The sequence below is a fragment of the Seriola aureovittata genome, chromosome 7 (assembly GCF_021018895.1).
Source record: "Seriola aureovittata isolate HTS-2021-v1 ecotype China chromosome 7, ASM2101889v1, whole genome shotgun sequence".
Lineage (NCBI taxonomy): Eukaryota > Metazoa > Chordata > Actinopteri > Carangiformes > Carangidae > Seriola > Seriola aureovittata.
In genome coordinates this window covers 1,445,469-1,462,337 of record NC_079370.1, presented here as the reverse complement: position 1 = coordinate 1,462,337, position 16,869 = coordinate 1,445,469, and the positions used below count along the sequence as shown (strand labels likewise).

Below are 16,869 nucleotides of genomic sequence, written 5' to 3'. Positions count from 1 at the left end.
ATGTACAGATTTTTTTTTTTTTCTCCACATTTTCATAAAGTTTTTAAGCACATTTCCACCGTTTTCATCCCACAGACCTCTCCGCTGTGCTCCATGTTTACAGTAGTAGTAACCCACCCTCCTCGGCTAAGCAGAGATCGGTAATGTTAAGTTAAATAAATTTCAAAAAAGCACGTTAAGTTCTGACTTCTCGATTAGCTCAATGTACCGCTCGGTAGCTTTATGTACTTGCCTTTTGAGCTGTCGTTTCTCTCCATGTGAAGGATGGTTTTCCTTTTAAGTTGCTGCTGCAGCTTGAAGGGAGACGGACAGCCGTTTGGTGTCTGGGCTGCCGTGCCGAGCCGAGCCGAGCTGAGCTGAGCTAGTTAGCTAGCTAGCTAACCCCACTCGCTAGCTAGCTGGGTGAAGTTAGTTTTCACAACCAACTCAAAGTCCAGTCAAAACAACCGCTGTCGTTAAGCTGGTTAGCAAAAAAAAAAAAAAACTGAGGAATTACCCTCAACCAGTCAGTCAGTCTCGACAGCCACCAGTAACCCTGTTCTAAGTTTTAAATAATAACTTAATGAACTTAAACCTTGATTTGCCGTTAGGTGTCTGCCTCGTAAGTCACAAACTGAAGTCGTCTCCCAGCGACTGACTTGTTTCTGTGTCGTGAAAGCGCCACAAGCAAAACAGGCTGTACTGTCAATCAAACATCACCGACTCCGGGAAACGCCTCCTTTTTATGTTTCTACAGAACAAATAGACCTGCATGATACACACTGTATTTTAATTTTATAGGGACAAGTAGCCTAAAGGCTAAAGCATATGAACCACTACCACAGCATGTAACGTTTAAGTTAGGTGGGAGTTTTAAAATACTCTAAAAGAAAAGACCAGCACAAAAGTCAACAAGAAATACATACATACAAACCAGCACAAAAGTCAACAAGAAATACTCACAAAGCAGCTCAGAAGTCAATAAGAAATACTCACAAAGCAGCACAAAAGTCAACAAGGAAATATATAGTCTACAATGTCATAAAAACTCAACATGAAAATGAAAAACAGTTCAAAAGTTAACAAGAAAATATATTGGTTAGAAGAGCAAAAAAACAAAACTTTACGTGAAAATGCAAAACAGCACAAAAGCCAACAGAAAATATGTTAAAAACACAACACAAAGCACAAAATTTTAGTAAGATAATACATGTAAAACAGCACAAACCACAAATATCAACAAGGAAATACAAACAAAACACAAAAGCCATCACGAAAATACATACAAAACAGCAAAAACACGAAACTCAAGCACAAAATACTTACAAACGACACAAAAGTCAACAACAAAATACAGACCAAACAGCAAAATCACAAACCCAGCATGAAGATAAATACACAAACACAAAATTCAACACAAGACTACATACAAAACAACAGAAAACAAAAAGATAAAATTGCATGCCAAACAGCAAAAACACAAACTATTCATTTTTTAAACATTTTTCTTTATTTTTAAATATCACTGACCATGTGAAAAGTGAAAGAAGAAATATTGAAAGAGGCCTATCAGTTTCACATGTAGTAAGTCTAAGAAACCTACAGTATCCTTGAAGATAAAAAGGCTGATCACAGAAAAGAAGACATTCTTCAGGCACTCTTTGTCAGAACAGGGAGAAAAGTTATAGAAAAAGCCCAATAACCTTTGCAGGGTTTTCACCAGGGTAGTAATAGTCAGTTAAATAAAGGCTTTGAATATAACTTTTCTCCTTGCTCTGGGTGCTAAGTTTATATACTCTTATATTCTTCTTCTTCTTCTGCATTATTAATATTTGCTGCTGCTAATGTCAACTGTATTCAGAAGCTGCATATGACATCCCTCAAGGACAGCAGTTATCTCCCAGAAAGACAATTGTTTTTCTGTGTAGAGTCACATTGTGTGTCAGCGCTTCCTCTTTATGTGGACAGTGCACGGAGGCGATGGACTAATCTCAGTGGTGAAGTAATAGTCCTAACAGCCTGTTGTGCCGTTTCATCAGGTTTCTTGAGAAAGTAAACCCTCTTATGTGAAGTCATAACAAATCATCTGCTCTTTTGAGATAGTCAAGATCTTTGAAATATTGGTCACACATGGTACAATGCATGTCTTACATGTAGTTCATAAAGCCAAAAACTATAGCTTCCTGCATAAGAGACACAGCGAGTGAGTGATGAAGTACATTATTCTACATGATTTGATCCATTTTATTCATAGGCTGATGGTTCAGACGAAGGCAGAGAAACTACATATTGTGGGATACAGAGTCAGGTGTGGTGAGTTGTACAAGAGAGCCATCTGCTGGAATACAAAGGTCATGGATTTTTGTTTATTGTGCAGTAGAGATTTGCTTATTATCTGCTGTACTGTCTTTTCCTGACAGTACACTGCCTTTAATACCTAGTGTGACCTGTTAATACAAAGCAATGCCTTCTTGTGACCCCTCACTGCTCATTGCATATGTCTCCTGGTTGTGAAAATGTCAACCAAGCAGACAAAATAATTATTTTCTGTAGCAGATATCCATGTTTTTTTTTTTGTTTTTGTTTTTCCTGTCCTATTAATCGTATTACATTTATCTTGTGACCCACCCTGTGAGCCACTGATCTAGGGTTAGCCTGTTAAGTGATACCCATAGCATATCTTATTCATAGATGATAGTTTAAGAGATATGTGTTACATTGCAGTCTTAACAGGAAATAATACAAGCTGGTTTTAACCAGTATGTACGATGTATCCTCAATGGAGTTAACATCCAGCATACATACTGTCGGCAATATCCGCATCTCACCTGCAGCATCAAAAAACGTTTGTAGTCTTTAAATTATACTAGCAACCAGCAGGAAAACTAAGCGGCCCGAACGTGTGAAAATAGACTGACTTTAAGGGGAAAGTTATGAGCTCTCAAAATATAATATTGAAGATTGGACATAGCGGGGTGGTGGTGGGGTGTGTATATGTGTGTGTGTGTGTGTGTGTGTGTGTGTGTGTGTGTGTGTGTGTGTGTGTGTGTGTGTGTGTGTGTGTGTGTGTGTGTGTGTGTGTGTGTGTGTGTGCGCGCTCAGGGCTCCAGAAAGACTTGGCTCAGCTCTGGTTGTCACAGAGGACTTGGCACCAGCCCTCTGTTGGCAACTGTTATGCAAGTCACTGCACCAAAACAGTTTCCCTCTAAATCTGTATGCTGGAGGATGATGTAACACAAAAATGGCCCATTTACCTGGAGATGCTCTCTGTGCTTTTCTTCTGAGAGAGGTTGACCAGGACTTTTTTTTGTCTGCCTCCCCCTGTTCCGATTGACAGTGTCACGGCTTTGTTATCTTTGCTTGAAAATGACTTAGTTTTAACTTACCACTTCATTAAGACTGTACAGTCAATTGTTAATCAATCAATTGTTAATCAATTGGCTAGCGGGCTAGCTGTCAGGCCACTGTTAGCTGCTGCACTAGTCAATGATGATTACCACATCACTAGTAGCTCCAACCGCTCACCCTGGATAAGTCGCTCTTGTTCAGCTGATAGTCTGATAGTCTTGGTGTTAGTGCACAGCACTGGCATGTTATCACCTTCTAATTGATATGAGGAGCATGTTAACAAACAATTATTATTTTATATTTAACTTATTTAACATGGCAACATTAGCGTTCATTTGGAGTTTAAGTCCAATATTGAATTCAAGAAGATTTTTCACTCTCCCTGTAGTTCCGTTTTGGTCTCCACTAACCCCCGAGAAAAATAGGCGTCTGCTGCTAAATGCTCCACTATGTGCAGCTGTTATTATCTAACTTTATCTCCCTGCCATTTGGTGCACAGAAGCCAGTATACGCTGGGTTTATCAGAGCTTTTCCCCCTGAAAACAGCTCCCTGCTGTTGCTGGAGAAGAGGTTCAGGGGAGCGGTGACAGTGAAGCAAAAACATTAACTAGACAAATCTGTACAGCTGAGGGAAACTGCAAAGTCAGGTGATCATTTTCTGAGGGTTTGTCAGTATGAGCAATTGTTTTCACATTACACATATTCATTTGGCCCTTTGTTAATATAAAAATATTGATTAGTGCAGCTTTCACACTGGAAAGGTTGATAGTCACTCAAAGCAGCAATTTGTAACATTTACACACTGAAGACTAACGATTAGCATTAGGTGGTTCATAGTGTTTGAAGTTGATTTCTCTTGTTGCTTTTACTGTATAAAATAAAAATTCCATGGTCAACATTTCTTAATATCAGAGTATGATCTCCAAACACGGTAACTTTTTGTCTTCCATACTAAACCAGCAAAGACTTAATGAAAAAAAAAGACTGGAGATAAGATAATGTTTGCTGTGACTCTGACCATCAGTCACAAGGTCAGTCAGTTCACAGGGAACCTTTATGTCTCTGAGGTAATATTCCTGGCATATGTGGAACAAGGAGAGACGAGGAATAAAGGAAGGAGAAATATCGCATGGTTCATCTGGTGTTTGATTTATCTAAATGCTTTAATATATAAAGCAAAATATCCCTGGTCAACATCTCTTTATATCAGAGTATGGTCTCCAACCAAGGTAACACTTTTTATACTTCTCAGCACAGATGGTGGTTATCTGGTTATCTCAATGACATAATGAACAGACAATATTGATTAAAGTTTTAATGTCGAAAATAGATATATACATGTATGGCGAAACATTTTTTCTTTCAATTATAATGTGTCTTATAAAATATGTGTATTTTTACTCCCTCTGTAAATGTAATTGAAATTTATATAATGATTCCAAAACATCCCTTTAATTTAAGAAACTCAATTCAAAATTTTTTTAGACATATTATTAAAAGCTTACATGGAATTATCATATTTCACAGAGCCAAAAAAAGGTGAAGTTTGCAGACTGGAGTGTTTCTCTTTACGCCACTGCAATGATTTCATTGCTGCATTTGCATGCAGCAGGACACCAGTCATACACCAGCTTATTTTTGCATCCATATATGTCTTTCAAGTTTGGACAGTTGATGAACTTGTTTATGTAAGGACAAGGGTTGGCTGAAATGAAAAACAGACACAACTGTTAGCTGCCACTGCCTATTTTGTATCTTAGTAAACAATATTCCTTGTATTATAACATCATATTTGCCACGCAGAGAATGCACATTGTGTATTTGTCACAGTATGTTTCTTACTGCAGAGTTTATCTTCACAGGCATTGGGACAGGAAGCACATGGGGGTCCAGCCTTATATGGTGGCCAGCTCCTGAAGTTTCCTCTGTTGAATAGATGACAAATATGTTAGTTAGTTAAATATATAAACAATTTCAGTTTCCCTCCAACAATGTTATATGCAAGTTTTGCTATTGCTACATAGCCAGAGCTAGCATTCGCAGCTGTTTACTTACCAGTCTTGCCAAGAGCTTTAGCCATTTACCTGTTTACAAGACAAGAGGTTAGAGTAAACCCTCTGAGCAGCATTGCTTATTTATGGCAGCCTGGACGCTGCAGTGACTCGGAATCGGAAAGTGTCAAGACCGTTAGCTGGTTAGCATGCTAACTTCAGAAGTAGATGAAAAACAAGAGGGTTGCTTTCCACCACTGGAGACATCTCTTGGTGAGTAAAGGCATGAAGCTTGATGCTGAACTCACAACATTTCTTCTAGACTGGTAAATAAACAGCTGTTAATGCTAATGCTGGCTATGGAGCGATAGCAAAACTTACAAAAAGCTCCTTAAAGCTCTCCTGATAGCTCTCTCACATTGAACAAAGTCATGGGTTTTAAGTTTGTGGAGGGTGAATGAGGTCACATACGCTCGATAATAGTGGCAGCCATAGAAATAGATGTTGTTAGGACACAGCGTCACTCCACAGCCGACTCTGTAGGAGCTGTTCCACACCACCTGCCAGCGGAAACATAATGTTGTTGTTTTCAGTGCCGCTTTAGTAGTTATGCATTAGTAGTAGTGGTCATGCATATTGACTGTTTAAAACACTGTCATGACTCATTCATGTTTTGTTTTTTTTAAATATCTCATTCTTATAACATTTCAACAATATCATAGAATAGAACAGAATAGAATAGAATATAGTGAATGTGAAAATTGATCAAAAATGTACATTTGTAAGTAATTGCTTTTTGAAAATTGCAATCTGAGTAAATATAGTATAACCTCTTCTTATTGCAGCCATTACAACATACTTCTTTTTTCAAACAACCACATTTATCTTTGTCAACACATCACTGTTATGGTGACATTAACAGCTAAGTGTTACCTGTGTGTAGTGACCGATAGATTGGCCATTGGTGGATCCATTGGGATACAGGTAGTGTGACACCTCGCTGTGCCAGGCACTGATGATGTCTGTCCATGAGTAGGGTGAGGATGAATAGAACAGATTCTCACCTAATTCATATCCTGCTCGACGGTGAGAAACACATGGCAGCACTGATTAATGGGCTTCTGCAACTATACAGTTTTGTTTTCATGTCTCAGTAGATTACATTATTTAGATAAAATAATTCATTAAAATGCCTATTGATGATAATCTCCTTAATGATAACCTATCCTACTCTGTGTAATTTGTTATTAAAAGAAGGTATGAAGACTGGAGATAAGATAATGTTCGCTGTGACTCTGACCATCAGTCACAAGGTCAGTCAGTTCACAAGAAACCTTTATGTCTCTGAGGTAATATTCCTGGCATATGTGGAGCAAGGAGAAAGGGAAACAAAGCAAGAGCAGGAATAAAGGAAGGAGAAATATACCATTTAGCATGCGGGTGCTGGGTGCTCCATGAGCCAGAATACATTTGTCAACCCAGGCCTGAGCACTAACTGCTACCTCCTCACTATAATTCTGCAAAGGAAAAAAAATAATAACACAACAAATCAAGGATTTCACTTCAAATGGACACTCAAAGTGTAGAAATTGTCTTGCAAAATATTGTTTTTGAAAGCTGGATAATCTTTGATTTGACAGAAAGAAAAATATGAAGGAACAAAAAAGTTGTTTTATGATTGTCAGGCATCATGTGTAGAATACGTGACTCGTACGTGTTTTTTTCCTTCTCACAAACAAGGGAAAGCAAATGCTGAAGATATTTAGCAAATATTATCTTAGAAGCTTTTATTACACAAATATAAACAAACCATCATCAGCATGTCTGAAGCTGTAGGCTGAACTGCTCTCCTGAAGGCATTGTGCTTGTCAACGATCTCTGCCTGAACCGTTGGGTTTTCTGGGCAAATGTCTGCATGCACACGCAGACACACCCAGACATACACACACACACACACACACACACACACACACACATACACATACACATACACATACACACACACATACACATACACATACACACACACATACACACATACATACACATACATGTGTGTGTAAACACCAGATTAAGGACATAATAGTAATATTTACTCTGGTGGCTTAATATCCACAATATGACTCAAACATATCCTGGTTTAATTACTTTGAAACGACTTAACATAATAAAAGAACATACAAAGAAGATTGTGCCAAATCCCATAATCTCAGTAGGAGCAAGAATCTCAGAGTTGATGCTGGAAAATAAAATACCTCTGAAAACTTAAACATGCCTGATGCATTTCACTGGGTGCTTACCTTGCTGTGGACACACCACGGCGTGCAGCAAAGCACATTTGAAAATGAGAAGAAATTTGAGTTAAGTGAAATATAGGAGTGAAAATTCAGAAATACATTACTTCTGTAGAAGTATTTGTACTACTCCTACTACTACTACAAATACTACTACTACTAATAATAATAATAAACTTTATTTGAATAGCAGTTATCAAAAACAAATTTACAACATCACATCAACAACAACACATGCAATCATGGTATAGAATATGGACATAAAAGACAATGAAATAAAAACCTTCAAATGAAAAAAAAAAAAGAAGAAAGGCATAATACAAACAGAAACTCAATTACATTATATTAAAAAAGTATCAAAAGTAAAAAGACTAATTGTATAGATAGGGTCTTTCATAGTGTTATATTAATTATTATTGGCTGGGCGATATGCATTATCAATATGTTGTATATTTCTCAGATATATTTAAAATGTAGTAGTCTCGCAAAATTGACATATTTTAGTACAATATTAGTATTTTAAATTGTACTCCGATAGTGCACTTCAGCAAATGCACTTTACAGCCTATGAAAAACAATTCAAACACAAAAAATATATTATTAAAGCACAGCAACTTCCTAATATTCAAAAACTTGTTGCTCCTTCTACTCACCACAACGCAGGCAGACTGCACTTGATGCAGCGCCAGGATGCAAATCACCAACGCAAACATTTTCTTGACGAAAAGCAAAATACCTACAGTGGGATGAAAACAAAGCAAAATGAAGACTCACCATAATATATGTATGCACGGTATGATTCTTTTGACATATATTACAAAACAGATCAATATAGAATAAATATATATATATATATATATACATAAAGAAAAAAAGAAAAAGTCCCTGTTTAAGGGACTTGATTCTCCCTCTTGACTTTCTTATATAAAATTTTGTTTGTTTTATCAAAGGATTAAAAAAATAAAAATAGAAAAAATGAAAAATAAAATAAACTTAAGGACACCTCTGAACTTGGAAACATACCTGCACCTGGGTCTTCAGGAGGTGGAGGTGAGTTGGCGCTTCCCTCTCGCTCTTCCTTTTATAGACCCAGCTCAGCCACTCACTGTCGTCAAAGATACAGCACATTCCCCTCGGGCTGTATCCTGGGATGTAGACAAAAGATACAGGACAAAAACAAATCTATCACACAGCACTGAAGAGGCTTTTTTTCAAAAGAGTGCAACTGACAGGGGAGTAAACAAGGAATTGTTAAGCCCAAGGGTGTAGTGACTACCTGATGTATTAGTTCAAGTTTACACATCTTAGAATGGAAAGGCAGCTGAGGTCCGGGTAAATAGAAGAAAAGGAGCACCGCTAGATTACAAGACAGAACTGTATGGTTTTGTATGTAAATGGATTAAAGTCATGCGGCTTATGTAGGTTGAAGACGCGCCCAGAAAGTTGATTCTGATCAACGTGTAGGAGTAGGGACTGGAAAATGCTTCATAGAATTTGTCCATCAAGTGTAGGACTGTGAGCAGCCGTTTTAGTAGGTTGTGTTTGTGACTGTTTCCTGTTGAAATATGCAAAAAGATTGACTCTGAAGTAGCTCCAGCAACTTAGAGGTGAAATATGAGGAAAAATATCTTAAATATTATATCACCAAACAAAGAAAAACAAAAAAAAAATGAAATGTAGCACATAAATGTCACATTAGCAACATTTCAATGTGAAGCCAGGTTATGAAAACTTTTAAATGAAGTCTTCAAAGATGCACTAATAATAATCTGCATGGGTCAAATCACCAAGTGTAATCTAAAAGTGCTTGTAATGTAGTGACAAATCCACAGAGAATTATCACCTGTCTCTGTAGTTCCCCTCATCTCTGCGGATCACTTTAGCATCTTTCAGCTCGTTTTGGTTTTACTCACTCTCACAGCTCTAATCTGTGTCGTTTCCACCTGCAGCTGGCAGCTGTTTTCTGTGAACCTCTGATAAACCCACTGTACGCACTCCACTGTACTCTACCTGTCCAGCACCAAACGACAGACAAATAAAAGTCAGCAACTAGCTGCTTAAGCCACTAATCGAGCTGTTTCACTCAGTAGCTGGTGGAGATCAAAATCAGACTCTAAATGAATGCTAATGTTGCTCTGTGCCTGCCGGATGCGTAAATGCACTTAAGCAACTTGTTTTTTACCTCCTTCATCACGAATAATAGTCATGGTTAATAAAAACCCAAATAAAGGCCTCATTGTGCAGGCCACACACTTTATCAATGATCCTTTGGAAACAGAGAGCAAACAGCACTACAGTGAGATAATGTATCATATGTAACTGTTAACAGTCAAGATTAACAAATTAAGATGTATGAAGTAAAGACTTGGATTGCTCACACTGTAAGAAGCTATTTGTGAACAAAGCAGAATTTTATCTTCGATCAACCCTGCATGTTCTGAACACAACAAATTCCTCTCTGTTGATTCTTGATTATGTGTTAATGCACAATAAACATTATGCTGCTATCGCCTCTGTGCTTAATGCATTATTGTGTTAGTAGTAATAGGTAGTTGGAGTCAAACAGTCTCACTGGTCAAAGAAAAGTTCTATTTCAGCCTGCGTCATGGAATAGGCAACACTTGTTTTCCCATTATTGATTCATGAAATACATGGATTCTTTCCAAGAAAATGGTTATTATTTTTACACCTGCTTTAATGGTCCTCATGTTGAAGAACATTGTCTCATCGCTGCTACAACAAAAAAAACAATGAACTGTTTTTCCTCCAATTTTCCTTTGTGGCCCAGCTAATTAAAGGAAAAGTTCTGTCACGATTTAACAAAAAGAAAAACAAGGCTAGGAGCCACTCAAGTTGCACTGTGAGACTTTGGCAAAGCTTAGAGCTAAATGCTAACATCAGCAAGCTAACACGCGCATGACAAAAATAGTTACATGCTGAGTAGCATCTTCGTGTAGCATTTCAGCGGGGTCACATTCTCTAAATAGTACAGAACACACAGTGCAGCTGATGTGAATGTCATTGATTTTGCAGGTATTTGGTCATAAAACAAACTACTTAAAAGTTTGACCTGATCAGAGACGTCGATATCCAGACAGATATGTTTGAAGAAGCTCCTTAAAACACTTGCTCTCCCAGTTTTTGATGACATCTAGTTCTTGTTCCTTTTGAATTTGAATGCACTTATTGTCTGTTGCTGTGGTTCAACTTGTCTGACAAATTAATAAAATGTAATGAAATGAACAGGGTTATGGTTATGGAATAATAACAAAATAATATCATGTAAATTTAGAAAATAGAAATAAATAAATAATTCAAATAAGTTAAAACTGATTACATAGAATGCATACAATTTATAAATCAATCACTAGGAATCATCTTCTGAGCACCATAAATTTCTATACAACACTGTGTCAATCCATCAGGTAGATATAGATATTTTGGTGCTAGAGAGAGGCACCATGAATTCTAGTACAAAATTTCACAGCCATCCATCCAGTAGTTGCTGAAATATTTCAATCTGGACCAACGTGTTGGACAGACCAATGACAGACAGACGGACATTGGCACCTCTAGAGCCACACCACCACCATATTAAAAAGTTAAGATATCAAGTTAGGAGCAAGTTCATAAAGTGACATGCAAACCGCAGTCAGTTTGTTCTCCCCTGTCAATGGTAATAGATGTTCTGTGTGATGATGGATACCATGGGTGTAGCATTTTATGTACCCATGGCGGTGTTTACATTCAGATATGCTTTCCTTGGAACAAGAGGTAAAAGGTAAGAATGAAGGTGCACCATTTAAAGTAATAGTAGCCATTACAGAAGAGAGTGCCAGACAGCCCTGAGTATAGCTTTACAGGCGAACACCTTGGGCAGTAAACTGCCAACCTAATGCAGTGAAAATGATCTGGGAAAGGTTGAAGTCTTTTGTTGAAAATCCTTTCCTCTTCATCCCTGCTGCTGAATTCAGGTAGCTAATCATTGGCAAAAAGAAAAATACCACTTAATACATACACACTGCTCAAGAGTCTACAGCCGACCTTCCTTGCTTCCTTGTGGCTCAGGATTAAAATCTTGTTAATAAAAGATCTGTTATGCTAGTGCTAATGCGCTAATGCTAGTCTTAAGTAATTCTGCACAGAATGCTAAAGTCTCATTCATTCAGTGCATAATTTACTCTATAGTTAGAAGTAAATACAGGTTTCATGCACGTATCAGTCATTTTGTGTCATTACTGTCACCATGACATGACTTCATAATTTTCACATCTATCAAAGGTGAAGCGCAGAATCATGTCACAAATCTTTTAAGCAAATAGTAATGTACAATGCGATGAAAATTTTTCATCGCATTGTGGTATTATTTTCAGGATTTAACCTGAAACTGATTTTCTCACACTCAAATAAAATGGAGGTAAGTAAATGTACTGTAGTGCACTATAGGAAGTGGTTTAATACACACAGAGCCTTTCTCCCTGTTTCATCTGTGTTTTGTGTTTTGATGTGATTCACCACTTGAGCATAATCAAAACCTAAAGGAAAGAAAAGTCACATTTTGAATGAAGGAGATTTTCTGAGAAGATTTTACATATTCTCTAGGAAATATACCTGCAAGGTAAAGGTCAGGAAAAATATACTTAAAAATAAAGACATATAGTAAATCACTGGATGAAATATATTTATATCCTGTTTCATTTTACATTTGAGCGGCGCAGTTCACTTTCCACATTGACCACTAGGGGGCACTGTCACATCTCTAGTCACAGAGGAGCTGTGGAAGCAGCTGAGGCCCAATAACAAAACACAACTGTGCTCTTTGTATGAAATCTTGAATACAATAGAGCCAGTGATTGAACAATGTTATTATTTTACAGCAGAATGAGGAGACCCATTTAGGTTTCCCTCAGTGATGGGTTTCGTTCCACTCGCTCTCCCGTCCTATCAGCTGTCTGTCTGAGTCCTCAGCCGCTCATGTAAGACTGATGCTTCCACAAACACCAGCTTGCACAAACACTATGCTTGGCTGCCCATCTTTATAACTCGTCCGACGCTGTTTGTCCCGTTTCAGTTGCTCCACATTTCTCCGGTGAGGAAATATCTGCATTTAGAACCGCGCCCTTTGTTCAGCAATAAGTTCAGGTTTTCACCAAGTTATGGGACATTGCCCACAACTGATTTGCAGCTAAACAATAAACCCATTGAGGTGAAGATGAAGATTTTAAGATGACATCATGTAAATGTCATGCTGCCCCATGTGTATATTTTTCACTTCTTGGCTTGTTTTCTTTTAGCCATTACCCAAAGCTAAAGAATGTTTGCAATTACACCGTGGGTGATCATTAGTGTCATTCAAGCCTCAGCGCCAGTCAGGTCGGCTTCAGTATTTTGGCATCTGTTTGATTTCATTCAGTCTAAAGGGCTGGAAACTAGTGAAGCATCTACCCAACGTCAACAACTCCACTTTCTTTTGTTCTTTAATTCCAACCTCAGGTCTCTCCACGGGTGTTTCAAAGATATAATTTGCCGGATTGACTCTTTTCCCTTTCAGCGCCGAACCTTTTTTCGTGGTTTAATGCAGAAAAACATCCTTCCAAAATCGGACATACGTTGCCCAGATCTAGATATGTGTTGGCAGTTTCCATTCGTTCAGGACGGGTGATTAAATTCTAATGGGGCTCCTGATGTGACAGCAAACAGAGGCAGGAAAGCTCCATCTCTAAAAGAGACATATCATTAATTTGCAGCCTGGAGTTAGATTGTCGTTGCAGCGTCAGAGCGACACAATGAGGACTGTCCTTGAAAAGGCAGCTACGACTTTGGCAAATGAGCGAGTGAATCCCCTATTAGGCTAAAAATGACTTTGAGAAGAGGCCAATGTCATGATCACATTGAATAGGACTAGTAAGTCTAATCACAGTATGTGGAGCTCTTCACCAGTAATTATGGCAACTCATCAAAAAGCAAGTCATCCTTTGACTCCCTTGTTATTCAGCTGGGGTTTTTTTTCCCCTTTTCTCATATAGTCAGTATATTTCTGACAGGCATCATTTTTATTTGCATCTCATCATTTGAATAATTTCACACTTTGCAGATATTCACCTCATTCAAAGAGGATAAGCTGTCAGTCGCATTTTATGTTTTCATGTTAGACTGGATTCTTTAAAGGATTTCTTAACATCTTTACACATGGCTTTTTTTCTTTACATTATCACTATTCTTAAATAAACACTTGCTAAATATATAACATCATTGTCTATGTGTTAGGATGAAGATGTTGGATATCAACAAGACTATTTTCTAATAGCAGCTGGAAAGTTGTATAGGCACATGTTCACAATGACACTGCTAACATGCAGATGCTTAGCTGGTATATTGCTTAACATGTTCTCCTTCTTTGTTTAGCCTGTTAGCATTCTAACATGTACTAATCACAACACAGCTAAGGCTGATGGGACTCTGATTAGATTTTAAAGTATTTGGTCATAAAACAAAACTGGACAAATTTAAAGATTGTCCTGATGGTGGCGCTGGCTGGAAAGTCAGGGATCACCCCAGTCATTAGGATTCATGTGCTGGGGATCATGAGCAGTTGTCCAGAATTTTATGGCAATCCATCAAACAGTTGTCAAAATATTTCTGCTTGGACCAAAGTTGTGCTCTATGGGTGAAAAAAAAAAATCTCAGTGTTTTCAGTGTAACAGCTGTGTACTGCTGTCTACACAGCACTTTTTCTCCAGAGCTTTCTCAACATCCTTGAGAAACAGATGCCAAGGCCTGTTAAAATAGTCACCGTTGTAAAACTAGAGGGGCACTCAGAGAGCACAGCCCGCCGCCAAGGCCAGTGTCAAACAACATTCGCCAGACTACTGAGGAATAAACTCAGTCATAGTAAATGATCCAGATCAATGATAGAGGCCTCAAAATTGAATGGGGTCTTCTCTGGCTTGTGACCCATCACTCCACCAAGTTTGGTGCAAATAGGTTTTGTATATTTTGTGTAACCCTGCTGACAAACAGACACAGGTGAAAACATAACCTCTTTTGGTAAAACTGTTTTTGTCAAACTGCTGTTTCTAAGGACAAGAATGAACCTTCAAGCTCAATAACAACTGTTGGCCGTTTATAAAAGTATTTTACAAATAATAATAATGCAGCTAACAATTTAGACAGGTTTCCCTTCTTTCATTGGCTTTGCTTCTTTCGCATTAAGCCCCAATTGTTCACCTCTCTGGAGATGTAACTGAGCCACAGGTCAACCCATTTCACCTACAAGGACCCAGTCCAACCTTTGTGGCTCTCTCCAGACACAAGGGTCAGTGTGTCACATGTACTCTCTTTGTAATATTGAAGCATGAAAACAGCAAAACAAACAACAAATGTGTGTTGAAATGTTGTTATCATCATGCTTTCCCTTGTGTGTATGTCCCCGATCTTTAAACCTGCAGTAGCTGATTTTTTGTCCATTTGGGGGCAGCAGAAACACGACACATTATCACCTTAGCAAGTTCATATTAGCAAACAGTTGCTTTTTTACGCATCTGGCAGATGTGGAGAAAGTAGTTTTTCTGGTCGTCAAATTTGAACTCTCCTCTTAGCTCCATTTTGGTCTCTACCAACTCCTGAGGGAAATATCTGGTGCTTAAGCTGTGAAATGCCCTAATATGATCTCTGGCTAGTCGCAAACTTATTCTGTTTGTGCTGGGAGGATAGTATTCAGTTTATCAGAGCTTTCTTTTTTTGCTGAAAACAACTACCTGCTGTGGCCAAAAAAAAATATTGTATGAGAGTGAATCAAAATAGTAAAGTTGTAGGCTGGAAAACCAAAACAATAAGCTGAAAGACCAAGCGAGTGTAAAATGAAGCCAAAAACAGAAGTTCCTTGAATGGCCACTTGAGGGTGGCTACAAAAGCAAGTCAATCCCAATACACTCCCATGTTAAAATGTCCAACTTTACAGCAGAAATAAACATGTTGACAGCCTGGTACAAAAAGCAGTTTTGTTCTCTGTAGCAAATTTCCCACTTCATGACAGCTGATATGACAACGGGAGGTGAATAACTTTTTATTAAAGTTATGCATAATTGAGGGCGTGGCTGCTTTGAGTGACAGGTGGGTGAGTGTTTGCCTGTGACAAACCTGCAGACACTGAAGTCTAGGCTCCACACATGCCCCACCTCTTTGCTAATTTTTGTATTAGCCAGGAGTTTGGCGGGGTAGTGGCTCCGAGCTCCGTCCACCTTTATTTACAGTCTATGTGAAAGACGCAGGCACAGTCAGGTGAGTGACCACTTTCACATACATGTATTCATGTGATCCATTGTTAGGATAAATACATTTATAGTAGCCTGCTACTTTAAGCTATCAGTCAGCACTAAACTTTTTCTGTTGACCGAACCTCACAGCCCTTTCCTGTAACCATCAATAGATGTTAAGTGTTGTAGAGAGTTAATGGTGCAGACAGACGGTGAGAGAAACTTCCTTCCTGGTGTCAGCAGTATTACAGAATTGTGTTCACCTCACACAATGATACAGTGGTACTGACATGGATTTCCCCTGTTCTTGTTGTTGGAGTAGCATTAGTAGAAGTAGCAGCAGTTGTTGTTGTGGCGGAAAGGACAGTTAATGTATCAGAAGTCTGTTGTGTGGTGGTCCCTCATACAAACTGGCTTAAATAATAAATACAGAGCTATAGGGGGTCCTGACTCGGGCGTATTAAATATGCATAACCACCACAGAGTGAAGTACTGAGGATCACACACACACACACACACACACACACACACACACACACATACACATACACACACACACACACACATACACATACATACAGACATTCAAAACAAAACAGCCATTCAATCATTTTTTTTGTCAAACTTATCACCAGCTCATAAAAACACTGCAGCCATTCCCACGGCGTGCGTGCGTGTGCACGTGTGTGTGTGTGTGTGTGTGTGTGTGTGTGTGTGTGTGTATTGACTATGTGGCACAGCTTTCTGCTGCTTTCTGTCCACTTCTTTCTCTCAAACAAACTATTGATTACAATTTCTGTCCACCCATCTTTCTTTAGTGCTTCACTCCCTAAACAACACCAACCACCCTTCCTCCTCCTCCTCCTTCTCCTCCCTCTCTCTGTAACTCTGGTATTTCCCAGCGAAGCCCCCTCCCCACCTCCCCCCACCCCTCCTTCCCCTCTCCCCCCCTCCCTTTACTCTCCTCAGATGGATTCTTCAGTCAGTCGAGTGGAACTGGTG

General features: G+C 38.6%; 1 protein-coding gene across 2 annotated transcripts; it reads right to left on the bottom strand.

Moving 5' to 3' along the window:
• Positions 1–4,627: 4,627 nt before the first annotated feature.
• On the bottom strand, positions 4,628–8,727 carry LOC130172428 (cysteine-rich venom protein). Of its 2 annotated transcripts, XM_056381164.1 has the most exons (8): positions 8,636–8,727; positions 8,262–8,348; positions 7,129–7,229; positions 6,745–6,835; positions 6,252–6,394; positions 5,790–5,878; positions 5,170–5,252; positions 4,628–5,032 (listed from the first exon to the last, which is right to left on the bottom strand). In XM_056381164.1, exons 2-8 carry the CDS (start codon positions 8,323–8,325, stop codon positions 4,896–4,898), a joined length of 708 nt encoding a protein of 235 aa, XP_056237139.1. In that variant the 5' UTR covers positions 8,326–8,348; positions 8,636–8,727; the 3' UTR covers positions 4,628–4,895. The 2 variants fall into 2 exon arrangements, with proteins under 2 accessions (XP_056237139.1, XP_056237138.1); XM_056381163.1 differs by lacking the exons at positions 8,262–8,348; positions 8,636–8,727 and having other exon boundaries at positions 7,129–7,386.
• Positions 8,728–16,869: the final 8,142 nt, after the last annotated feature.

Bases quoted from the DNA above. Each gene is read 5' to 3' on its own strand.
- LOC130172428 (XM_056381163.1), bottom strand. From the start codon at position 7,371: ATGTATGTGTATGTATGTGTGTATGTGTGTGTGTATGTGTATGTGTAT. The intron at 6,836-7,128 runs GTTTGTTTATAT...TTTCCTTTGCAG, and splicing joins CTTCAGACATGCTGATGATG to AATTATAGTGAGGAGGTAGC. The intron at 5,253-5,789 runs GTATGTGACCTC...TCTATTCAACAG, and splicing joins GGCTGCCACTATTATCGAGC to AGGAAACTTCAGGAGCTGGC.